This window comes from Drosophila hydei, unplaced genomic scaffold (genome assembly GCF_003285905.1).
Source record: "Drosophila hydei strain 15085-1641.00,03,60 unplaced genomic scaffold, DhydRS2 tig00000001-arrow-pilon, whole genome shotgun sequence".
NCBI lineage: Eukaryota > Metazoa > Arthropoda > Insecta > Diptera > Drosophilidae > Drosophila > Drosophila hydei.
In genome coordinates, this window is record NW_022045643.1 from 2,839,115 (window position 1) to 2,865,772 (window position 26,658).

The 26,658-nt window shown below is 41.8% G+C and overlaps 1 protein-coding gene across 6 annotated transcripts; it reads right to left on the minus strand.

The window, feature by feature from the left end:
- Positions 1-10,309: 10,309 nt before the first annotated feature.
- On the minus strand, positions 10,310-24,058 carry LOC111604778 (glutamate receptor 1). 6 transcript variants are annotated; one of them, XM_023322990.2, is made up of 14 exons: positions 23,214-24,058; positions 20,986-21,138; positions 20,407-20,534; positions 17,806-17,935; positions 14,034-14,287; positions 13,626-13,805; positions 13,312-13,548; positions 12,320-12,680; positions 12,150-12,244; positions 11,904-12,071; positions 11,347-11,814; positions 11,045-11,289; positions 10,570-10,960; positions 10,311-10,497 (listed from the first exon to the last, which is right to left on the minus strand). In XM_023322990.2, the coding sequence occupies exons 1-14, from the start codon at positions 23,359-23,361 to the stop codon at positions 10,462-10,464; spliced, it is 2,994 nt and encodes a 997-aa protein (XP_023178758.1). In that variant the 5' UTR covers positions 23,362-24,058; the 3' UTR covers positions 10,311-10,461. The 6 variants fall into 6 exon arrangements, with proteins under 6 accessions (XP_023178753.2, XP_023178758.1, XP_023178757.1 ...); XM_023322989.2 differs by having other exon boundaries at positions 10,311-10,960; XM_023322987.2 differs by having other exon boundaries at positions 10,311-10,960; positions 11,904-12,244.
- Between the last annotated feature and the right edge of the window lie 2,600 nt (positions 24,059-26,658).

Below are 26,658 nucleotides of genomic sequence, written 5' to 3' on the forward strand. Positions count from 1 at the left end.
AGCCATTACAGTTATTTGTGCGCTATGCTGCGCTCTCTTGTAATTTACACAATAAATATATACAAAAGGCGACCCTCAGACCTCAAGTGGAACGCGCATTGAATGGCAAAAACAGAGCAAAGAATAGCCCGGGTGCGCTATGTGTGGCGTGGGTTGCAATATTAAGCTGCCCGCTGTTGGCTGCTGGCTGCCTGCTGCCTGCTGCCACGTAAATCTGCAGCTAAATCTTGTGTCATCCAGCCGGCTGGAAAGCGTCAGTGATCCATGACTCTCCAGGCAGCTCCTACACATGACACTATTATTTGCGCAGCCTATGCAGGCGGGCAGGCCGCAAGACCAGCGAACGCCAGTCCCTCCGCCTGGCAAAAGGACTCGTCGAGCCTGTCAAGTTGACTTCACTTTGAGCGCGTGTGTTTTTCTTTGCGTTGTCATTTTGGTTTATTTTCTTATGGCTCGCTTTTAGTTCGTGCGCTTCCTTTCAGTATTTGATATTCTTCTTTATTTTTTTTTGCCTTTTTAGCCTTTTATTGTTTGCCTCCTTTTTTGTGTCCTCTTGCTAAGCGTTTTGGCTGCAATCACGACTTTTCCGCAGATTTCGAGTGCAATTTTTATACCCTCACAACAGGGAGAAAGGTTAAAGAGGTGTTTTGACTACAGGTTTGTATTTGTCACAGGCAACAGATAGCGTGTATGTTAGAGGTTATATTAGATTCTTTATACACACTAAAGGTTGAGTCGAGATCTATATAGTCTCTCTGTCTTTGTCTCTCTAGATCTATTTATCTGTATATCTGCCTCTCAAGATCTCTATGTCTATAGATCTGTCTATCTAGATTTATATATATATATTCAGTTTTGTAACTATTGCAATTAAATAACAAAAAAATTAGTTAAGATTTAATGAAATTATCCATGTTTGGAGTCAAAGCCTTGGGAACTTTACACATCAAAATTGTTGAGATTTCAGGCATAAAATATTACGTCTATTGCCTCCAGCTTAAATCTTTTGATAGTAAATAGCTGGGTATTTGTCAGTCGGTCACTCTCGTCATACTTCTTACTATTGCTGCTCACTTTTTGCTCAGCTGTTTGCTCAAAGACAGCGTCAAATGCGGACAGCGTGAGGCAGGGGGCGTGGCAAGGGGATACGCTTATAAGAATGGCAATGACTTTGGTAATGTTGATGCTGCTGCAGATTGTTCGCAAGTGTCAATTGTTTTTGGAGGAGGCAGCCAAGTTCTACGCTGGGGATTGCAACTTTGTGCCGAGCTCAAGAGTCCTTAAAATGAAAAATAATGCAGCTTTTACTTGTTTTGAGGATTGCCTCGCATCGTGGCATTGTGACACATGGCGCGTATGTGGCGCGTAGGATTTAGAAGCCCCAAAAGCCCAATTCAACTTGTTAGCCAAAACCAATTAGGCAACATTTGGCTTCTAACCAGCTAATTAGCTTTTCATGTACTAGCATCATGGGTTATTTTTCCACTTCGTTTTTTGGCCTTTGCCTTCTCAACTGCTACAAATTTCACTCAATATTTCACTTTGTGCAGCAATCAATGCGACCTCTAAAAAACCAAACAGCCGCAGTCAGCGCTGCATATGTGAGGGAGCTGCTAAGCTACAGTCCGTCTGCTCCTGTCCGTCCTTGGCTTTGCATGCCGTACATGCCACTGAACAGTTCAAAATAAAAAAATAGAAAAATGAATGCAAAAAAAAAAACAAAAAAATAGAAAATTTCCAATAGTTTTTTGCTGGCTGCTGCTGGCACTGCCGCTGGGCAAAGCATTTTTTAGCGCCAAACCCCAAACATCAAAAAGCGAATACGCCAACACACACACACACTATGTATATATGCATGTAAAGGAAACCACGTTCACATCCTGGCCATCACATGCTGGCCAGCATATTGGCCAACCCGACAGGCCCCAAGCAGCAAGCACTAGGCACCAGGCACCAGGCAGCAGGCAGCTGGCAGCAAGCAGCAGGCATTTGGGTGAAGGTTGCCTCGTGAATGCCAGCGATAAATTTGTGCATACCGCGCATAGATTTCCACGCATCGGGAGATAAGCAGCGACGTAGACGTAGACGCAGACATCGGGTGACCGCATCCAGCTCCACCACAAATATGAACGCTCTGTGGGCGTGCCCTTTGTGTAGTTGTGGTCGCGTTCGCAGCTAACTACGCAAGCTCAGTTAAATAGAGGAGAAGCAGAACGGATTAAGGCCAGGAGCCTGCACTCTGATTAACTTTATGAGCTACGTGCGGCATTTTAATAGTAAGCGGGGCCGAGTTTGTGCTTATCACGCATACGGCCGATTGCACTAGGCCACCTTCCTCTCGCTCTCGCGCCAACAGAGTGCAGCCTCGTCTCAAGTGTAACATTTTGTGGGGGCTGTGTGCAGTTAAAATTTATGCAGCTGCCAGGATGCAAGAGTCCTGGACGCTAGCTGGCATTTTATTTTATTTTATTTGCATTAATCACGTCGCTGGCGACGCTATTGAAAAATATATTTGCCTGCTGGGAAATTTCGCGAGCTCTCTCATCGCCACGCGGCAGCACACACACACACACGCACACTCTCTGTGTGCATGTGTGCCTGTGTGTGTTTGTGCAAGGACACGCCGCGCAGCAGGACGCTCAGGAGCAACCGTCTTGGCAAGTGCATACGTTTCGCTTTGGCTGTTAATGTGAAAACGATGGCTCAGGTTTTTGGCTGCCAGCTACGAAAAGAAGCTGGCGAAAGAAAGAAAAAATGAAATAAAAATAATATCGCAAAGAAATGCACTGAAAAATTGCATAAAGCGCACAGCAATATAATAAAATACGACCAGCCACATGCATATATATATATATATCTATATATATAAGTGAGTGCATGAACAAGTGTATATATATATATGGATGTCAGCATATATATCTTTAGATGTACTTTTGCATTGTACAAGCTCTTCTCAGTGCCAGCTGCAAATATTGTAGCAACATTTTTATTGAGGTTTTGTCTGTTTGCTCAACAAAAGCAAAGGACGTCCAGCGGGGGAGCTATTACTCTTCATCTCCTCTTTTTCGTTTTTTTCCTTTTTGGTTTCTACGACTTCGTCGCCTTGCATAATTTCAATGTAAAATTGCAGCAATGAAACTTGCACTGGAATGCATTGAGGCGCAGACATACAAAAGCCAACGCGGCGTATGCGCAATTATTTAAAAATGACGTCGGCTCTGTTGATAATGTAAGCTAGATCGACGAAGAAAATACGCTGCAAATAGCAGCAACAGATAATTAAGAGTGCAAAGATAATATATATGTTATTGCAAGTATTTGTATTATATATTTAAACAGAAGATTTGGTCGAAGGAAGAGCTTCCACCTGAGTCAACCATGCAATAATTGTTAGTTTTGGGTCATAAACAAACCTGAGATTCAGCACTCAGATCATTAGAGAAAGCTCTAGGGCGAGAGAGAGCTCAACACCATCAGCTACTTCTAAAGCTGCCCATTCAATTATTCACTTATCTCACACTCGATTCCAACTGGCGAGTGCTTTTTTTGGTCTCTCATTGTTGTCAATAAATCGCGCTTAAAGCTTTAATGCGCTTTCGAAGCTCCTCGCTTAAATATTTAGCCTTCACAAACTGTTGCAGTCAGCTGATAAGCTTGGCTTGATGATAGCCATTGCAATTGGGGCCATAAAGAGAATTGTTTGCCATGTGCAAATCTTTTGTGTTGGCATTAAATCTTTGCGTATGCGCTCGGTCTCCCGCTTTCTCTTTCTGTATGTCGCTCTCCTCTCTCTTTGACTCTTTTCCATTTACAGCAGTTGCACAGGCAAACGTTGGCTTTTAATTCGTTTCATATTGCAGCGTTTTGTTTAAATGAAGCGCTTTGTTCAACTACTGATGCTGTTGTTGTTGTTGTTGTTGTTGTTGTTTTTGTTATTGTTATTGTTGATACCCGCGCTGGCTGTTGCATTTATGAAAATTCAATTGGTTTCGTTGTCGTCAACAAAACAAAACAATGTGAAACAAAACAAAACAATGCAGCGCACAAGAACAAAAATGATACGAAAACGAAACAAAATTCGGCCTCGCGTTCGCAATTGCGTTCGCGTTCTCACTCGCGTTCGAGTTCTGTGCGTCTGCATATTTGGTTAAAATCGCTGCGTTTCACTGTTTGCCATTTCAATTATGTGCAACGCGGCGTATGAACAATGTTGTAATGAAATGGGCACACAGGCAGTTCCCGAAAGCAACAGCAATAACAAGAAGCAGAGCGGCACACGCATAAATATTGCGAGAAATGGTCATTGGAATTGGCATTGCCATTGCTGTTGCCACTGCTGATGCTGTTGCTGCTGCTGCTGCTGCTGTTGCAGTTGGCGAAGTTGTTGGAGTTGGCTCAGTTTTTCTGTTTCACGAATTGGATTTTGTTTCGGTTATTTAAAGGGGCAGTTTTCCGTTTAGCAACGAGGACGCGAACAGCGAATGGGGGCGTGGACGGGGCAGGCCAGCTGGCTGCAGCTGTTTCTGCATAGTGTTAAAACTTCATGCATATTTATGGAGTCATTCATATTAAAAACGTTGAACATAAAACGCATTTAAACGCTCGCAACAGGCCAAAAGCTGTTAAAACGCACAAACGTAATCGCTCGTATGCCAATTGCAGCTATGCAATTTAATATTTCGCATGGCCAGGCCAAGCCAGGCCAGGCCGTGGCCTATCAATCACTAAAGCATTGTCTGATCCACAAAAACAAATTAATCAAAATTTATCTTCATTTATCAATTGGGCTCTGCCATAATGCTGCTAACTTTTCGTTGCGGCATTCAAATCCAATTCGACAGTTGCTCACATGTCGGATTCTAACTGGCAACTAATTCATTTTATTTCACCCTCGTATCGCCCGTTGGTCCCATTGGTCAGCTGCATAATAGGGCTTATTTTGTAAAAGTTGCCTTTGGCAATTTACAAAGTTTACTACAACTTGGGCGTAGTTCCATCCCCCAGTCTCAGTCCCAGTCGGTAGCCGGTGCCAACTTTTCAATCCGCATTCACCATTAGCAGCTACTTTTCAATGCGGTTAGCTAGCAAACAAAGCGTTGCACATTTGCGCAGATAAAGTTCTCACTCAATACCAGAGCGGCGAGGGGTGTCCGTCGGAACCTGCAAATTGTTAAAAATATGTAAAAGTATTTTACTTTGCTATTCCTTTGCCTTTACTATGCCATGCCCTCTCAGCACAATTGTGTACTCTTCCTTGAGCCACGATGTGTGGGAAGATCTATGAGTGCACTCTAAAATTGAATCTTCATCTTGAGATATTGCAAAGCCTACCTCAGTAATTGAAAGTCTTTCTTTGATAATTGAGAGAGTTATTAAGTAACCCACTATATCTATCATACATGAACTTACATATAGTTGATCAGTCTGTCACTCTCGTATCAAACTCTATGACATATGTAAAAATTGCTGTTAGAGTATATAAAGTTTAGCTTGGCGAGGCAAAACGTTTCTTGCTTATTTTTTATACTATTTTATTTCCGAAAAAGTTCAGGCGAAATGCACAACAAAAGTTGACCATAGAAAACTGCACACATAGTAAAAGTTAATTGCGTATGTGCCTCAGTGTGTGTGTGTGCGTGTGTGAAAACTAAACTTTTTATTTAGGTAAGTTTCTGGGTAGAAAACATTAAACACGACCCCAAAGCGACGCCGTCTGACTCGTAATAATTAAACACACATTTTATGCTGCTAATGAAACATTAGATGTTTACATTTAATTTGCTATTTACTTAGCACCCCTTCAGTAAGCTCTGCTCAGTCCCTCTCTCTCTCTCTCTGTCTTGCTGTGTGTATTTAAAATTAAAGAGAATCTGAGTGCTGTGCTCAGAATGTTCATAAATCCATCATTAAAGTGCACTTTAATGGGCGAGCTTTTAAGTCATTTACCAAATGGCAATTGTTCTTCTGTTTCTTGGCAATCAACTTTACTGCATAGCCCCGAGCGAAATTTTGGTTTTGATTTGTTGATTTTTCACAAAGACTTATATAACATATACGGCACATATATAGACATTGTTTGTTATATTTGATGTAGGCCAAGTAAAAGCGGCTTATGTATGCAAAAGCCTGCAGATTACATAAAATGTTGCACTTGCCGCCACCTCGCCCGCTGCATTGTCTAAACTTATTTGTAATTTATTGGCTAGATAAAATAGAAATAAAGAAATTGCCAAAAATGCAAGGCAATAAAGTCAACTCAGGGCAAGGCAATGTAAATTTGACTATGCGAATATTAGAAAATCATTGGAAAATTGGAAAATTGAAATTTCTTATATGGGAAAAAGAGAAAAGTTCAAACGAACTCTATTGACACACGCACAATGGGGAGCTGTGACATTTATCATTTGCATCCATTGAAATGCGTATACAGAGACGCTGCTGCTGCTTGTAATTTATGAAGCCATTGCCTTGAAAAACATACTATGCATATATATATATACATGATATATGTTATATATAGATACAGCAAGCATATAAGCCAGGTAATGGCAGTTCGTAGCAAGTTTTCGGTAACATTTATGGCGAATTGTATGCAACGATGCATGAATTTCATTCTGTATGGGGTGCCCGAATGTGGAGCACTTCCTCTACTCTCGCCCTCACCAAAAAAAAAAAAAAAACGAAGAAAAAAGTATTAAAAATGGCTCTTCAAAGTGCTGCCTACATGTGGGCAAATGTTTGCGGTTGCAGTGGGTGAGTGGGATTTTGGCATGGTTGGGATTGCCAGCCTTTGGGTTTGGGGTCGGGCTCGCTGACTGTGGATTACATTTATGTGGTTGCAATTGGCAAATACACAGATATGCTCACGCTCCCGCACACACACACACACACACATATACGCATACAAATGGAAAGTATTCACAAATTGTTACACATTGCCAGCTGCTGCGCTTGGAGGCATTCAATTTGTGCCCCTTTGGTAAAATATTGCATAAATATTATATTTTTTTTCTGTTAGCAGTGGATTTATTATTTAGGTTTTTTTCGTTTAATTAATATGGCAATTTGACAAGTTGGCAAATAGAAAATGCCGAAAAGTAGAAAAAACGAGCTCGCCAAACTAATTGAAACTGTCAAAATCATGGACGACTAATTAATGAAATTTAGCAAAGGCAAAAGTAAAAGCATAACATTAAAATCAATACAAATTAATTATTATCATAACAAATATGCGAAAGAAAACCATTGAAAACAATTATTGCGCATACGCCCCATGTGCTCGAAAAGCATTCCCAGCAGAATATCCCAATGCTTAATTACTTTTAGTTGCATGTTTTGTCATATTTCATAGCACAAAAACGATTAAAAAAGTTCATCTATTTATATGCGAATAAATATATATGTGTGTGACTGTGTGTGTAATATATTTGTGCATTGTTTTGACTGCAAAGTTGGGCAAACAAATCCGGGCGTTACGTATAAATCTCTTGCAATAGCATTTTCTCCATATATATGCATATTTGTCTATGACTTTTTATACCTGTTCAGCATTTTTAAGCTGCAGCTCATAAATTTCGAGCGCTTTTCGAATAATGAAATTATAGTTTTGTTTATTTTTGCCTTTGTTGGTGGGTTGCTTTGCTTGTTTTGATGCCTGCCTTTTGATAACTGTATGGGAAAAGTTCTTGCTAAAATTGTTAGTCTCGACTTATCAAAAACTTTCACGTTCGTCATTTGCAAATATTATGAGATTTCGTGCGACCCAAACTCTAGAATTTGTTAGAGTGTTGAGCATGCATATGGGTAGCATCATCATATTTTTTATTGCAAATGCGTGGCCCACACGCTGACACGCTCCAAGCTCTCGCCACCCCCGCCAGCCACGCCCAGCAGTGAATCGCGTGCCCTCCCGTTGCGCCACTTGATCTGTGTGTCATTTTGCACAAGTTACACAAAAAAGAACAAAAAAAAGTAGAATGAAATGAAAAAAATAAAAGAGAATCCGCTGTGATTTTTGGCCATTACCAGGCAGCCACGCTTATCTGTGGCAACAAAGCATGGAATACATAGAATTCTCATGGAATACACATGGTACATATGAAGCTATATCTATGCACATATCGCACGACAGAGATCTGCGACACACATTCATTTCTCAAACGCATTCCTCATGCTCTCACTCGTACTAGCTGCCGGCGCCCGCCTAGCTCCCAGTCCGGGTTCCGCGTTGTCATTTTTTGTTCTTTCTTTTTTTGGTTTTTTTCTTGATGCTGCGAAAGTTTCAACCACATACGCCATATTACGCAAAATGCAAAGCATGCTGGATTGACAAAATAAATAAATATGAAAATTTACGGCAAAAGTTTTTTGTATTTTGGCAGTTCACTTAAAACTGTTTTGAGTGGGGAGTTGTCCTGGGCAACAACGGCTCTGAACTTTCGCCTGCCTCTGCTTCTGTTTCGCAATTTATTGAAAAATCGATTTTTAAGCATTAAATGCGCCACGGCAAAAAGTCAGCCTGCTTACAGTCCCACAAATCCTGCGGCTTTTCAGCAAATCAACACGGCTTGAAGCACCCGTTGCCTAAATCAGCCTCCAACCCAATCTTCAGCGGCAGCAGCTCGCAACTCAGCGCGTGACTCTGTCGAACTTTGCTGCCCTAAAGAAGCAACGAAAAATACGTATAAAAAAAGCCAGACTAAACCCCAAGAAAAATGTAAAAATTTATGCAAAGCGTTGCGAGTTACTTTAAGTAAAGCCAAAGCTGCTGCTGCTTCTGCTGCTGCTAGTTTTTCTCAACGCTCTAGAATGGCCCAAAAATTGAGACTCGTAAGCTGAGGTTGCTACTTGTTAAGGGTTAAAGGTGAAACTTTGAGTTTGTCTTGGGTTACCAAAGTGCCAGAGCGTGATGTATATGTATTGTAGAACGAGCCAGTGCGAATGAGATAAGTTTTTTCTGCTATGCTGCCGCACTGCCCTCCTCCTGCCACTCCACATCACTTTTCCTACTTACAAAATGGCTTGGGTTGGCTGGCGATTTGTCGTCTATTCGCAAAAACTGTCAGCGAATTTGGGGATTAGTTCGAAGGATGTTCTTTGCTCCACTAAGTAACTCAAAACTGTTGAAAGCACGATTAGTGCAGCTAGAAACTTTGAAACGGAATGATGGATACGCTAGCAGCATGAAATAACTCCATTCAGCTCTCATTTCAATTGAAGCTCGTTGCTGTTTCACATTGCATCGCTGTCATTATGAACCCATTTAAAAACAATGTCAATTATTTGGCATTTTCGGATTATGCCCACTTAGCGACAACGTGGTATTTAACTAAAATGTTGCAAATGTTTCACATTATCGACTAATTCATAATTTAGTTTAATTATTTTACCATATTATTAAATCTACCCAAAGAATGCCATTTGACAGCAGCAGAAAAAAAAACTAAAATAATAAAATTTTACAATTTAAATATCAAAATAAAATCTGGCCAATCCTTGCAAGCGCTGATTTGCCACAATTATATAACAAATTTATATATATATATATAATATATATATATATATATATCTGTATGTAATTGTAAGGCAGTTGTAACAATAATTTGCTGTGCATTAATCTGAATGAAATTCAATTGGAATTCCAATTGAATTGATAGCCAGCATCTAATTAAATGTACTCAACCGCACATTCGGCTGGCTGGCCATTATTTTTTGTTATTTGTATTAATTTGGATCAATTACAAAATTGAAACTAGGCTCAGAGTAAAATGTAATAAATACAATGAATAAATTTAGCCGAATCTCGTTGTACCTGTGCTGAGCTGCGTGAGCTTTGTTGACGTGTTTGTGTTAACTTGGCGCGCATGCATAATTTAGTGCTATGCTCTGCCATGCCACGCCCCCACCTTTTGGCCCAGTTGCTGTCGCCTGACGCCTGACGCCTGCCGCCCGCGCAGCGCTAAACGCAAAGTTTACATTGAAAGCCGCTTAGGTTGTGCAGTCGAGGTGGTTGCTTTGTTAAAACTTTAAGTCAGCTAAGCGGCTTACCATATACACTCACACACACACGCACATACAAATAGACACACACACGCACACACACATGCCCGCAGACAGGTGCGCAGGTTGTATAACTCATACGCCGCATGAGCCAAAGCCAAGTGAATCCTTCCGACCGCATGTAAATGACGCTCAACACGCTCTCACTGCTTAAAATGTACGCTTTATTATTTTGAATAATTTCTGACTTAAGCGCTAATTACAGCTACTTTCATTTATTTATTATGCAATCCCAATGTAAACATTTATCAAAAATACAAATAATTATGCTGTACAGTTTTAGAACGCCGCCGCCTGCCGAATGCCAACTGCTCCGTCGACAACTTTGCCATTGATCGCCAGCGTCGTTTAGTTAATGCGTTTCAAATGCTATATACAAGTTTACTTGGAGACCAATTGCATTTACATGCTGTACTGATAGCGGACATTGGATGCCAACTGGAAGAGCAAGTGTAATATATGTGAATTTAGAGCTCTTGGGTATTTATTGGAAATGAAGTGGAAGCTCACCTCAACGCCCACTAGACGCTCGTCGTAGTCGCTGCCCGCCTGCATGGCGAGCTTGGCTTGGGACTGCATGATGGCATCCGAGAGAGAGTCCCGCTGATATGTAGAGGAGCCCAACATGCCGCCAGTGGAGCCATTGGCGGGCACCTTTCGACGCGACGTCTTGCTGCGGCAAATAAACTCGAGTATGGCCACCACGACGGCGAGCAGCAGACCGCCAATTAATACGTAATAGATGCCAGCCACATTGCTCAGTGAGAGCTCGTTGGGTGTGGAGGTCTCCTGGCTGTCCAAATTGGGATTACATTCGGTTTTGTCAAACCACCATTTGTTGCGCAACTTGAGCAGTTCGCCGTTCTCCTTGAGCGACAACACAGCCAAATTGAGACGATTCCTGGTGCATATCGAACGAGTGGTGGAGCAGAGGGTCGAAAATGTAGCTAATCCCACAAACTGAAGTGTTTAATCAATCACTTACCGCAGTGGCGAACCAATGGGCGTGGCTATGCCAAAGCCCTTGGTGTCTATGTTGCGACCCACTTTCATGGTGTCACAGGGAGCTCGCGCGTTAACATATTCATTCTTTGGCGACTCCACGAGCAGGGCGTACTTGCCCTTGGAGGTGCGCACACGTCGGATGCCCTCGTCGTAGGTGCGCACGGACAGGTGCGGATTGCCATTCATGTACTCCCACATTTTGCTGTGCAGGCCAATCTTCGAGCGCTATATTAAAAGTGCCTTTCAGAAAAACGAGACTGCATTGGCAAAGCAAAAACTCACATGAAAGAAGTCCCAGGTGGAGCCATGCAGCAGGGTGCCGTACTGTACATCGGTTTGCATGGCCAGATCCTCGGGCGATTTGATGGGCGCCACCATGCGTTCCACAGTGAGGAATGCAGCCAAATTGGCTGTGTAGGACGAGATCAATATGATGGTAAAGAACCACCAAACGGCGGCAGCAATGCGTCCAGCTATCGAGGGTGGTGTCAGGTCGCAGCCCTGCTGCATAAAGGCAGCCAGCGAATACCAAAAGGAGTTGAGCAGACTAAACTCATTCAGTGGCACCGCTGCCGGCTGATGTTGCTCGGGTGGTTCGGTCAATTGGACACCACCAATGATGCCCGGTGGCTGTTGCTGTGAATTCGTTTCATTTGTCGAACGACGCACTATGCGCCACTCGTGGGGCGGCAACCGCGTGACAAAGTAAAGTACAAGGCTTACGCCCACGTAACTCAAGATGACACTTATCTGAAAGCCAGAGAGGGAGAGAGGGAGAGGGGGAAGGAAGAGTGGAGACAAGTAAGTGGTAGAGAAACCTTAAGCTCTGCAAGACCTACCCATATCTCCTGCGAGAGAGGATTCAGAAAGCTGAAGACACCTGGAGTTTGTTTCACTGGCTTCTTGATCATTATGGAGATGCCCAGGGACATGAAGGGCTTGGTAAAGTCTATGACGCGCTCCCGTTCCGCCGTAATCGTCATCGCTGCAATCGCAATGTCCGCCTCCTTTAAGGCCAACGACAATAAAGCAGTTACAAAGTGTTGACAACTATTGTCAGCCGTGTGTCTGTGTCTGTTTCTCACCTTGCGCACCAGCTCACCCACCATGCCGTCCCAGCCGCCCGGTGCAAACTGATTCTCGGCACCGTAGCTGCCATCCTGCACCAGTCGCAGCTCAACTGACAATGTGAAAGAAAAGCAGCGAGAATAACAATTTCTGTTGAACAGATTCAGAAGTGGAAATCGGAACTCACATTTAATGCCCAGCCTGGTGGCAATCAGCTCAGCCATATCCTTGCAATATCCCTCAAAGCGTTCGTTGCCAACCAGCTGTTGGCCATAGCTAGCCTTATGCATTAGATATGGCTCCTCCAGCACACTGGTCACAATGTACGTGTGATTGCGTGTATAATCCCCATTGCTGGCGGCCGTTGTGCGCGAGCTGCTGCCGTGAGTGCGATGCCCATGGAACGGCAGGAAGCCCACATCGTCCCGCCACTCAGCCACCTGTTGCAGCGTGCTGTTCACAGACATCTCCACCACCTGCAACGTGTAGTTGACTCGCCGGCCGTCATCATCAAAGCGCACAGCACCAGTTAATCCATCGATTTCCACCTACACAACAAGTATAAACAAAGAGATTAGCTAGGGGAATTGGGAGTCGCTTTAAAAACCAGCGTTGCATAGCAGGCAAAGCTTGTGCCTCAAGTTGTTGTTTTTGTTGTTGTTATTCTTCTTCTTCTTGTTGCTGTTCATTTTTACAGACAAATATTTGCAATCAGAAACTTTTATAATTTCTATCTATCAGAAACACTCGCTCAAAGCACAACTTTCATAAATATACTTATACAATTATAAGAGTTCGCCGACTTTAGTCTTTGCTTTCTCCTTTGGTATACACTCTAATCAAGCAAGTGCGTTCTTGGGTATGTTCAAGTCAAACAAGAGCATATATTAAAGTTTTCTCATCTAACTATAGAGTTTCTTCTTTTAATTTCCTATTTTCTTCATATTGTTCTTTTTATATTTGCTTGAATATCTAAGTTATCTTTAACACAATCTTTTCACAGGGTATCTTTGAGTCGCGCATTACTCTCTCAGCAAGTTGCACCCCAACAATTTCGGCTTGAAATTAAAGATTTTAAATAGCTTTCAGCGAAATACTTCAGCTCTTGCGTCGAAAAAATGTTCATCAAAATAGCTGCGCCCGCATGGGCGATATGAAATGCAAAATGTTGACTTTTACCTTGCGCAGCACCCGTGAGATTTTCTCTCCTTGCTCCCAGGGTGTGACCCAGCCCTTGGATGTGCTGCAGTCGAGCAGGGCGCTCGATTCGTTCAGCGAGTTGGTGCCGCCCGGGCCGCCCGTATGACTGCGACGCTGTAGATGATTGGCACGAAACTGATCCGGCTTCTTGCGCAGAATGCGATTGAAGGCCTCGACAAGCACAAAGACCGCATCGTACATGAGCGCTGCCTGTGCCTGTGCAAATGAATTGTAAACAAAGAGATGCCTTCAATCTACAAGCGACTACGACTTGGGTCTGTGTAAGAATTTACCGAAATAGCTGGCTGACTGCCGCCGCCGCCTGCTGTGCCGGCACCACTCGCTGGCTCTAAGCGCTTCCGGCTGTCATGGAAATCACGCAAGGCGCGCCGATTAGTGTCCACAATGCGAAAGCCGGTGATGTTGATGGCTCCAAACTCCACAACGTCGCTGGGCCAGTGGTTATCCATGACCTACGCGCACACACACGACAAAGAAATAACAAAGAGTAAGCAAGAGAGAGAGAGAGGGAGATAGCGAGGGAGAATGTGTAAAACGACGTAGAGCCAGAAAGGATAACAAAGCCTAGCGGATGCTGGTAATAATTGCTTATTAAAGGCGCCCAGCGGGGGCCACGTAAAGGCAGCTTGCCAAAGCTGGTAAGTTGCCACGGAATTTGTTTTCTGGTATTTTGCACTCACCAGGCCGCTGAGCAGGTAATGATAGGTGCGCCTGCCAAGCTTTACGTCCCGCACATGCTGTATGATGATCTCTTTGGCCATTTCCGCCGGGCAGTCGAGCACGATGCGCTTTTTGCTGAAGCGCCCCAAATCCTCCATCGTGTGCAAAAATTCAATGGCCATCGTTACGTTGGCGATGCGTTTGACCATTTGCACACGAAATGTTTCATTTCCGGGCTTCAGTTCTTGATAGATTTGCTGCAGGCGCAGTAAGCCTACGGATGGCCGAGTGGCAAGAGGATGCCGGCGAAAAAAGAAAAAACAAAAAACAAACAAACAAGCAAACATCAGCGCACGGTAACGTATGAGTAATATTGAGTGCCATATAAGCCATATATATATGTGTGTGTGTGTGTTTGTGTTGGCAATCAAAAGTAAAGCGCCACATAAACGCGATTAAAGAGATGAAATGCCCGAAAAAAGGGACATCAGAAACGTTATTAAGGACGCACGAGAAATATGCAAACGAAATATTTTCCTGATAAACGAATATATTAAGATATATATTTATTCAGTTACCAACTTTAATACAAATATTTAAAAATAAAAATATTATAAAGTAAAGCATAAGTGTAAGTTCAATAAATATTTTATGACACACACTTGATCAAAAATGTATTTTACTATCAATTCTATTTCGTATTTTGAGTCTAGTATTTGTTGCTCCTAGTTTGGCAAATAAGCATAAAATTTGATTCAGCACTTGGTTAACTGCTGCATATGAATATAATTTCAAAGCGTTTGAATATGATTTTGTGATTTTGGCAAAGTTTTATGGGGAAAAGTCAATAAACTATAAAATGTTTATTTATCTCTTACAGCTATTTGCTGTGTGGCCCCCTTATTGCCACGCATATTTACTTTTTTCGGGTGGATATACAGGCGGGAGCTCTACCGTCTGCTTATGAATACTTTATATACACACTCAGTCACTCAGTCACACTCAATCACTACCTCAATCTCTCATTGCCAGGCCGCAAAAAACATTTTCACACGCCATTTGTTGCACGGCGTTGTTGTCACAGATGTTTCTGTTGTTGCTGCTGCTGCTGCTGCTACTGCTGTGCTGTGCTGTGCTGTTGTTATTGCCTTTGATTTCTGGCTGCATGATTTGTTGGCATTGGCCACAAAACAAAAATAACAACAACAAACGAGAGAACAACACTCACTCAAACCGAAGAGGAAACGGAAGTGCACAGACAATTGAAGTACTTTTTTGTGGCACGTTGGTAACATTTCAATAAATAGCGAAAGCTCCCCTTGCCGTCGAGCCACAAGTAAAAAAGAGAAGAAAATAATAATAAAATTGGGTGCGTGCTGTTTGTTCAGCCATTTAGTTGCTGTTGTTGTTGCCAGCTGTGTGTGTGTCTGTGTGTGCGATGATGTTTTATTGAATGCTTCCTATGTAGTCGCGTATTGCTTTTTCTGCAACTTTTGTATTCATGAATGCGCCAAAAAATATGCTACCAATTTGTCGCCGTGTGCGATGTTCGTTTGCCGAACAACGGTAACAGCAAAAAATGGCAAAAAATAAGAAAAAATCGGGTCTAGAGCAAAGAACAAAGCAATAACAACAAACTGCTGACAGCGGCATTAAAATATAAAGTCTCGCTGCGGTGCCTTTCGTTAACAATGTAAACGATGCCTGGCAACGTGTATTGAGCTGAAGTCGGCCAAAATACCAAAACCCAACAATAACAACAATAGCAGCAGGCAGTAGTAAAGGCAGTGCCCTAGCTACTGCTGCTACTGCTGCTGCTGCTGCTGCGGCATTTCCTTTTCCTGCGCCGTATGCCAGCGGCAACAATGTCGGCCTACTTTTCGGCAAACGGCGCAAATATTAAAAAAACACCCAAAAAAGAAAAAAGATATTCAAGCAGGCAGCAGGCAGCAGGGAGCAGGCAGTAAGCAGCTAGCAGCAGGCAGCAAGCAGCAAAAAGGGCCAAGCGCTGCCAGCAGTTGCATAAAGTCATAAATTTTATTTCACACAGAGTCATTAACACATGACACACACACACATTCGCACAGATACACAATGGCAGGCAACGCCATAACGACAGCCTGTGAACTCATTACAAAAGGCGCAAAAAGGCGTCGGCATAAAAATGTTCAAATAACACACGCAAAAATCACTGCGGCGTATACGTAATATCATATGAAATTTTTACACAACTCGAAGTCGTTCGTTCGGCTCTCAGCCATTGTGTGCCAGTAAGTATACACATGTGTATTACGTGTGAATGTGTGTGTGTGTGTGTGTGTGTATGGGCGGGAGTGAGTGTATGCGATGTCTTTCGTTCTCGCCTTGATGTCTTCATCTTTGGCCGTAATTGCTGTCGTCGACGCGCCGCACGTAGACTGCAGGAAATTGCTTTGAAATAAATTTCAATACAACAACAAAAACAACAAAAGAAGAAGCCTAAGACAACAACAAATACATTATGTGGCGTTGTCTGTAGCCAAGACTCAACCATATGTGTACAGCTCGTCGGTCTGCCCATCTTCATCCACTTGTTCCTTTGCTCAAGCAGGCGAAGCACTTCTAAGCGCTCAAGAGTACTCAAGCCTCTGCCTGCCTGGCTGTCTGTCTATCTGTCTGCCTGTCTGTCTGGCTAGCTAGCTAGCTAGCTAGCTGGCGTCCTCTTACTTTTACTTTTAGCAGCAGGCGCTGCCTCTTTGTGCCGCTCATTTAATTACATATTAGCAAAAAAGAAAGAAGAAAGGCGACGCAGCTACCGAAGGGGCAGCTGTAGTCGGCTCTGTTAAGTGGCACAAGCACAAGATATTATAGACATGTGTTTGATGTTTGATTTCTATTTACATTTGCGCGGGTTAAGGCGCAGACAAAAAAAAAGTGTGAGGGAGCCAGCACCCGGAGTGGGCTTGGGCTGAGGCTGGGACTTGGGCTTAGCAGTAACTGATGCAATTTGCTTCAGCTAGGAATTATTTGAAGTAAGCGCTTTCAAATTCCCTATACACAATTTGCTGCCTTGTTTGTCTGTGTCGGCATAGAGCTTAGACGGAAATTCGTTGAATGCTTAATATTAAGTAAATTGTATAAGCAGACCTCTTTTAAGCCAGCATACTTAATGTACGTAGTTTGGTTGAAAATTCATTGAAAATATCCTTGCAACGGCTGCTATTTACATAAATGAATAAATAAATTGCATAAATACAGCCAAATCCTCTCTTACTTTTCATGCTGGCAGAGTGTTTATTACGATACATTTTTACTTGATATTATATTATGTTTACCTAAAAATTTACTGCAATAACTAAGAGTTTTAATTTGAATCAACAATGTTTGAGAGTTCAAGCTTTTAGTTTCCAAAGCCAGGAATAAATTCCATAATAAATTTAATTGAAGAGCTGCCAACTTTTGCCGCCAGAAACTTGGCTAAATATGCGAATTAATCTTAATTAATTGGCATTGTTTTGTTGCAGGCCTTCAGCTCTGCTCGTGCCACACGCACTTGTGTGCGTACAACTAAAATGTCAAACACTCAGACAATAACAGAAAAAGAAGAAGAAGAAAAAACAAACGCAATAACAAAAACAATAACCGCAACGAGCTGAAGCCGCTCGCCCCCATTGGCGCCCCATTTGTTTAGCGCTAACGAAAGCGAAAATGAAATGAAATCAAAATACATGCAGTAAACAATGGGATAATGTAGCGTGCGTTGGCTGTGCGCCTGCCACGCCCACTCTAGCTCTCCGACTATCTCATACTCACCATCATGCGAATCGTATAGATAAATAATGCTTTGCCAGCCGTAGTATTGTATGGTATCAATAATTGCCTGATGATAATCCGGACGCATGCTGATTGCGAAATCCAACAGGCCTGATGACGGGGTGAGCACCTAAAAGTATGCAAAACAAAGCGATCCATGAGTGGAACAACACGGCTCACAGTTGGGTAAGCTCAAAGGGGGCAGAAAGGGGCGACTGTGCATCGCCCCTCCCCCTAGAGTCTAACAATGTAATGTGTACGCTACATGAAGCAATAATAAAATGAAACGCGTTTCCGCTTTGACGCTACCAGCGACAGGCAGGACGAAGGGGTGAGGGTGAGGGTACGAGTGAGGGCGAAGGACATGTAAGTCCTGCCTTTTGCCTGGCAGCCAAGTAAGTTAGTACGAGTACGAGTACATACACGATATGTATATGCTACAACAAGAGATATGTACACAGAGACCCGTTTCCGTTTAGCTGTATACACACACTCACACACACATACGGCTGCCTGAAGGCGCACGCAAATGCGCAGTCTACTGTATGTGTGTGTGTGTGTGTTGAGGCACACAGAGAGACAGAGAGAGAGCGAGTTGCTGGTGCTGCTTGCCGACGCCATATCTTGATTTATAGTGATTGAAATAAAAGAGGCCAAGAGCGCATCATAAATTTTTTTGCGCTCACTGTGAAGCTGTGGAGCTACGGTGGCTGTATGGAGCGCGCATTGGGGGCGCTCGTTTGGCATTGTCTTCCGGCTGCGGCACTTTGGGCTCTTTGGCTTTTTGTATTGTGAAGTGCCAGGCACAGTGACAACAACAGTGACAACAACAGCGCCAGCAACCAGTCGCCTCTGTTGTTGGTAGTAAATTTTCTTCAAATTACAATTATTATGATTTGTGCTTTGCTTTTGATTTAGTGCAGCGTCTGCCAGCCACAACAACAGCTGTGGGCATGTGTGTGTATCTGTGTTCTTATAGCCACTTTGTGTTATGGCTTCATTTTTATAAACTCTAGCTCTATGTGTGTGTGTGTGTAGGTCCCCCATTGGCTGCCCCAAAGTGCCTGAACTACTGCAGCTTGATGCTTAAATTAGAAATGGGGCAAGAACTCAATCCTGACCATGCCCCTGACCGTGCCCATGCCGCAGTGCCACCCCATTCAATACACACCATAAAGTGCAGCTTAAGCTGTTTAGTGAGCTGTGTGAAAAGTTATGGACAGCAGCTAAGAAAAAAAGAGTCGTCAAGCAGCAAATGCACTCCAAGCTTTATGGAACCTTTCACAATTGGTCTATTGAAGTGTTTCATGTTTTGGGGCTTGTCAGCCATAATTGCTATGCTACCATAAACCAGCAACCTATTGACCCAAATTAAATGGTTTGAAATTTCACAGTCTGTTGCCACAAAAACGCACACACAGTGAGAGAGAAAAGTGTGTTGACGGAAATGTTGTTCAATCTGTTGTCGGTCGAAATGAAACTCGATTTATTTGCATTTGACATTTAGCTACAATGCTAGAGCGTTGCCAGAATAATCGAGTTGTGGGGCTGCCACTTTGATTGCTCTCGATTCGTATTTTTGTTAATTTTTCCACAGTTTTGCATTTCAGCTTATGTTTTGTTTCACTTATGTGAATATGCAAACGTCAATTTGTTTGTGGCCGAAATTTATATCAATTTTCCATTCAGTATTTATCAATTTTATGCCAGTTCAGTTTACTCATACTGGCTCATAAAGCCGAACTAGTTCAACGACTTTCGCACAAAACAATGATTTCAATTTCATATTCTGTTGACAGTTGCGCAAATATTTCTTAATTGACTTTCGTTCTGCACACATGACGAGATCTTATGAAAATCTCTTGAATAGTTATTTACGGAAATTTCTCTGGGGGCTGAAGAGCTTCATCTCTTATTTCTATGAACTGTCTGTCTCTTTTGCTCTTGGCCAAAATTCAATTGTTGGCATATTTAATATATATATATAGATATAGATTTATAGATATAGATATAGATATATATATATATATATATATATATATTGTTCTTTCATTTAAGTTCGTAGCTAGTTTGGTAGCTGAATTTATTAATTAAACTTTTCTTAAACATTCCTTGTTCTGTTATTAATTGAAATATTTGTTAATAGACTTTTAGGGCGAATAAATAACTCTTCACATTCCTGAACACTAGTGTTAATATAAGTTTTTTTTATATTTTTCATTATTTCTCTAGAGGTTCACAAAACTGATGAAGAGCTTTAATTATAATTTCTCCCGCACAACAACATTCCACACACACACACACACGCGCACACAGAGGCATTCCACATATTCTCTTTGTTTCATTACAAGCGTTTGCCCTTTTTCCAAGCCCTCAGGCAACTTCATTACTCATCAGCACACACACACACACAGTCATGTTTAGAAATGTATGTGTGTTACTTAGTTTATTGACTCTCTGCTTTGTGCAGGGGCTCATATCACGCGTCGGTTTCTCTTTCTGGGTGGCTGGCGACAAACCACATCAAATGTAAATAACTGCACACAAAATCAATTACGTATGACATTCCTATTTTTTTATTGGGTGGCGTTTGGAACTTACCTTTTCCGGAAACCAGGGCGTCACGAATGGCATTTGGAACGTATTCGAATAGGAGTGCAATGTGTCAAACGAGTCCGGCGATACGGCGCCCAGCATTGAGTAGACTCCGCGCGAGAATTGATTGCAAACTGCAGGTTAAAGCAATAAATTTTTGTGTGTTCTGCTTCTTCTCTTCTCTTCTCCTCTTTTTTTTGGGAAAAGTGAGAAAATAAGAAAAGCAGCGAGTGGAAAACGCGACGGTTCAAAAGGTTGAGGTGGGAGTTGTGCTTGTATTGGGGTAGGTCGCAAAGTGTTGCTGTGTGGCAGCAGTGTCTAGGTCGTGATGTAAATGAATGTGCGCAATTAAACGGCTGTAAGGGCAAGGTGTGGCAAGTGTGGCAGGTGTAGGAAAGGTGGAGGTTGCAATTTTCAATAAAAATGCGCATAATTAATGCAGACGAGCGCTGTGGGATGGGGATTTGTCGGAGCAAAGCATTGAGTGGGAGTGCTCGCATTTTATTGTATTTGTTTTGCTTTTTTGTGTGCGTGTGTAACTGGTAGGATATGGGAGTGGCTGCGTATGGGCGTGGCAACACCTACTCAAGCGCGATAATTTGAATGCATCCGCCGTATTGATGACATCAACATACGCCTGCAGCTCAAAGCGACGCGCACTGACATTCAGATTGTGATTGAGCATTGCATATTTAAAGGCTGATTGCACATCGTCCGTGCCCTGCTCAAAGATGGCGCCTGTGGGAGAGACAGAGAGCGAGACAGAAAGAGTAGAGAGTGACATAGTTAGAGAATATAGAATATTTTTGCTTCGTTAAATATTTAGGCGGCTTTTGACACAGTCCTCTTAATATTAAACGAAAGCGCACTGAATAAATATTTACACAAATGATAGTACAACACACACACACATACATACATAAACACACACAATGACAGGCAGGCACTCTAATGCCAAACGAAGTGTTGATGCTGCAATTTTGCACACTGCGCTTTTGCCTTGTTGGCAGCAAGCAGCTAGAGCCTCAGCCACAGAAATTGCAACCGGAGCTGGTGTTGCTGCTGCTGGAGTCCTGCAACAGGAGCAGGTGAACAGCTTCGTGTGCCAAAGCCAAAGCCAGTCAGCATGACTGTCACATTAGCACAGCGAGCAGCATAGCCAAACACACTCACACACGCACACACACATGCACAAACACCTACACACTAGCAGTCAAAATGACTGCAGGCACCGTGACTGAGGTGCCACAGCGTAATAAAAAATAAAGCAGCGCAGCGCAGCGCGAAAATAAAATGCACAAAACATACATTTGAAAAAAATGCAGAAAATAACGTTAAATTGTATTGCTGCTCGGGTTCCTGCCAGCTATAACGCCACAGTTCCAATTATTTTTATGCATGCCCTATATGTACATACATATACATATGTATATGTAAATTATGTAAATTGCGAAATTGATTGCAATTCATCTATAAAAGTGATGAATAGTTAAAGCCAGGCCCAAAAAATGTAAGTCAAATTAAAATAAAGAGCGCATTGGTCAATTGAATTAATGCGGGAACAAAACTGTAATAAAAATATCATCAATAAAAATTATTTATGCCAACTTTACTTAAGTTTAATTATAATAGAAGCGTAAGAAATATAACAACTTAAATAAAATCTAATATCAATAATATATATAAATATATAAGAACAGTGCTCAAAAATATTTGCATTATTTTAAGGATATTATTTTACTTTATTATACTTATTTTTATTATTAAATACATTTTTTAAGACCAAAAAATATATGTATTAATTAAAAATTGAGATATTATTTATATATATTTTTAATGAGATTATTTTAATATTTTTATTTATTGTATTTCATATTTATTATTGAATGCAAACCCTAAAAGGTGTTTCCTTTAAAAGTAATTAATTAAGTTATATATAATATTAATGAGAATATTTAATAAAAAATTTGTATTATATTAACTTTTGTTACCTCATATTTTTTTCAAAAGTCAATAAGTATTAAATTTACTTTTATTTATTATTTTAAGGATATTATTTTTATATATTAAATTAATTTATTTACATTGATATTTATTTATATAATACGAGCCCAAAAATTGATTTAACTTTTAAAAGTAATTAATTTATACATATATATATTATTTAAACATTTAATTTCATTAGTAATGAAAGGCATACCACATATATATAAAAGTATATATAAAATATTTTTTTGAATCGAGGAATTAATTTTAGCATGTTCTGCTTGAAACTACAAATTATTAAAGTTATTGTTTAATGGGATTTAATTTGATACTGAACAAAAGTTTATTCATTCTGAGAATAATAAAATAACTTTTAAAAATATATTAAACATATGAATAAAATATATGGCCAAGATCTGTTCGTTTTTCTCTTCTAAACCAATCAACTAAGCTTAGCGTAGAAGTTGACTAAGTTAAGCATGATATTCCTGCTCTATTGCTCGCATATTTTCAACGGGGAGGTAAAAAAAGTCTAATTGGATACTGAAACGAATTGTGGGAACACATTCCATATAGTCGTAGAGGCGCATGCATGCAGACAGGCAGCCGGCAAGCAGGCAGGCATGCATGCTAGCAAGCGTGCAGCATGCCTGGCTGAAGTCACAGAAATACAATCACACCCATAACCATTGCCATTACACATTGTAGCAAAATTCTAGCGACAACTGCAGCGAGTCCTTTTTGGTCCTGCTGCATGCTGTGTGATGTAAGCTGTGTGCTGTGTGCTGCCTGTTGGCTCTGCCTCGGGCGTTGCTTTTGATACTCACCTAATGGTATTTTCTCGGTTAACGATGCAGATTGTTGTTGCAACTGTTGTTGCTGCTGCTGCTGCTGAGCTGCGCTAAATTCCAGCCAACAAATGCTGCCAGCGCACATTAAATGTAAATATGCCAAGAATTTTAGCCTCGAATGCATTTTGTATTGCTATTTGCTTTTGCTACAAATTCGGTGAGAATTTTCCACTTGTAAGTTCTTCGTGTTGTTTGTTGTTTTTTTTTTTTATCGAATGCGCGTTTTTTGTGTAACTTTCGGGTATGTTTTTACCTTAATTTGTTGCAACAACCAGAGGCAGCTGTTGTCCCTTATTGAGCGCGTGGCAGCTTGCAAAGACTTCGTTGCCTGCTCAACTGCGCGTTTGGTATTTTGCCAAGAGTTTGATTGTTTTTTATCGTTAAAGCGTGGCTTCGTATTGCGTTGATTACCTTAGTTTATAATGTTGATTAGCTAATATATAAGTGTATATATTTATATAGGTATTATGTGTATTTTTATTGATGTGTAATTTATGTATTGATTAACTTTTAACTAACTGCTTAGCTTAAGAATGTTGAGTTAATTTTAATTGAATTGAATTAAGTCTAGCTACAGGAGCTTCGATGAGTCCTTTGAGCGAGCTGCTTGCGGCGCACTTTAAAACTTGAGCACGCTTGACTTTAACTAAAAGCACGCGCTGCCCTCAACCCTCGAGCGAGTCATTCGTTGCCCTCACGCACGCATGGACCCACACACACACTCGCGCACACCCTCACAGGGAACACACACAGAAGCTGCTTCGGCTGAAGTCTGCTCTGCAGTCACTTCTTTTGTCCGCGCACATGAACCAATCGTCAACGCGTTGTAATCAGCACTAAAAACGCCTAAGCTGCCCAGTAACACGAGACCCAGCATCAAGCGAGGACCACAAAGCAACAAAGTTGCTTTGTCGCCCTTTTACAACGCTCACTCTCTGACTCGCCCGCTCGTGCACCCGAACGCTGGATGCTGGCTGCTGCTGCTCTCTTTGTACTAAAAACGGAGTTACGTATTCGCGCGCTCTCTGTATGCCGTTCTCTCTCTTCCTTTCTCGCTCTCTTGTCTGCAAAGCGATTCGGCATCTCCAATTACTGACCTACTACGTTTAGGACTGCACAAGTTACGAAATGTTGTTGTTGCCGTTGTTGCCGCTGATGATGTTGTTGGTAAAATGTTTGTTTACGTTGTGCCTTGCATTTTTGGCTGCATAATTGATAGGGACAACAGCCACAAGAAAAGGCAACAACTGCAGGCGGCTGGCTCTGCTGCTCGATGGCGCTCAAATCGTTTTTATCCAAAAGACCAGCCTAACGGGCGCAGCTTTGACAGCAAATGTTTTTGTTCCCTATTCGATTTCGCTCCAATTCTCAGTGTTCAGTTTTCAGTTTTCAGTTTTGATTTGCTTTTTTGGCAATTACTAGCGCTGCCGTGACAATCCGTTTAACAAATCTCATTAGGCTGTCAATTACGTGCGATTGCCGTTAGCTTGCAGTGTAATGAAATCTCATTAATCGACTTTAATATCGTAGGCAAAACTTAAGTGCGAACGTGGCGCCACGCCCATCGGCGCCTCTGCATATTGTCGGCGATTGGTGGCATACGGCGTACGGCGTACGCGGCGCGGCGCGGCGTACGATTTCATCATAATCTGTAATTAGTTTATAATGCGCACAGGAAGCGCTCGCAAAAAGCAGGAAGAGAGCAAAGTGCCAGCCAGGGCTAGCGAGGACAATGCAATGCTTAACCTACAGCAAACGGCTCTAATGAGAAGCAGTGAGTGAGTGGGCGTGGCATCTTGGCAACAACAAACGACCAAAGTCAAGCCAATAAACATAAAAGTTGATGGCAAAATTTTTTAATTAAGAAAATCAATGAATATTTTTTCATGATTTCATTTCAACACGACGATGGGCATTGGCTTCAGCTCCATGCGCTGCCCTTCTTTATGGTCGGTCAGCTCTTTCTGCTTTATTTTAATGCTCGTTAATAGGTTTTAACAACTTTCATATGCAGTTTGTAGCGCATAGAGAGCCAGGGAGAGAGGGAGACGGAGGGAGGGCAGGCAGAGACTCTTGGTTCCTTTGATGATTATTGTCTTTTATGATCTGAGCTCTTTAACAACGAACCATTCTTTTTAGTGCGAGCTGATCAACTTTTTACTTTTTATATTCGGTTTTTACAATTTTAGCTGCTTATAAAGTTATTTCAATATGAACACTTAAATATCTATGCACAAAATCAGAGCAGCTCTTTAAGTTGCTGGCGTTAACAACGAGCAAATAAACAAGCAAACTAACTATCAACAACAAGGCAAATAAATAAATAAATAAATGAGCAAACAAATACATTTCATATCATAATTAAATTTGTCTACCCAATTCATTGTTGCCCAGCCAGCTGGGACTATGCGAATTACAACAATAAAGAAGAAAAATAAAAAAGCAAAAATCAAAAGTTATTTTTTTGGATGTTTTTTTATGCTTTTATTTAATGCAAACTCCAATGAAATTTTAATTGCTCTTTTTCATAAATATGTAAATTGAAAAGTGCGTTTTTTTGGCGTAGGACAGGGAGGTGGTGGGGCAGTTGGGGCTTTTGCTAATTATTTACAATTAAAATTTATGCGGCTGCCTAAATCAACAAACTAAATCGTTTAATTAAAAAGCCGCGAGCACACAGATGAAACAACAAAATCAACAATAGTAACAGCAGCAGCAGCAACAGCAACAACAGCAACAACAGCAGCAGCAGCAGCAGCAGCAACAGTAACAACAGCTGACAGGAACAACAACCTGATATAGCTTGAAGCCGCAACAAAATCAGAGCCGCAAGTACAAAGATAAATAAGTGGCATTGTCGGTTTCATTTCCGGTTGTTGCATTTGCATTCAAATAGCTGCGCGTGTGTGTGTGTGTGCTTGTAAGCGGTATATAAGCACATTTCCAAGTGCTTTTTAGACTAAAGCGGCGCGCAGCTAAAAGCACAAAAATAAAGCAATAAAAAGCAGCACGCCACAAGAAATGTGAAAGCAGATGAAGCTGCCACAACGAGGGTCGCTCCTGTTGGGGCGGTACTTCGTACAGTTACCAGCAGCTGTCGTTTCCGTCCAACTCAGAGCAGCACGGCTTTCGCCGCGTCCTTGCCTGCCCCCGACACAGCGAGCGAACATTTTGTATTGCCTGTGACTTAGCCTCGACTGTCTTTCAGTTTCTCACTTCATCAGTTACGCCAAAAAGGAGACTCTGCAATAAATTTCGCTGATTGCTTCCGCCCTCGACTAGGAGCCTAACCTCGACTCCGATTCGGCCGACTGCCTCATTTTTTATGCCGCTTGATAAAGTAATATCCGTTTTAAGTATACTTTGTTTTTTTTTCTTCGTCTCTCTCGTTTTCCCCTTTGCCAAGCCGCTGCCTATTTGA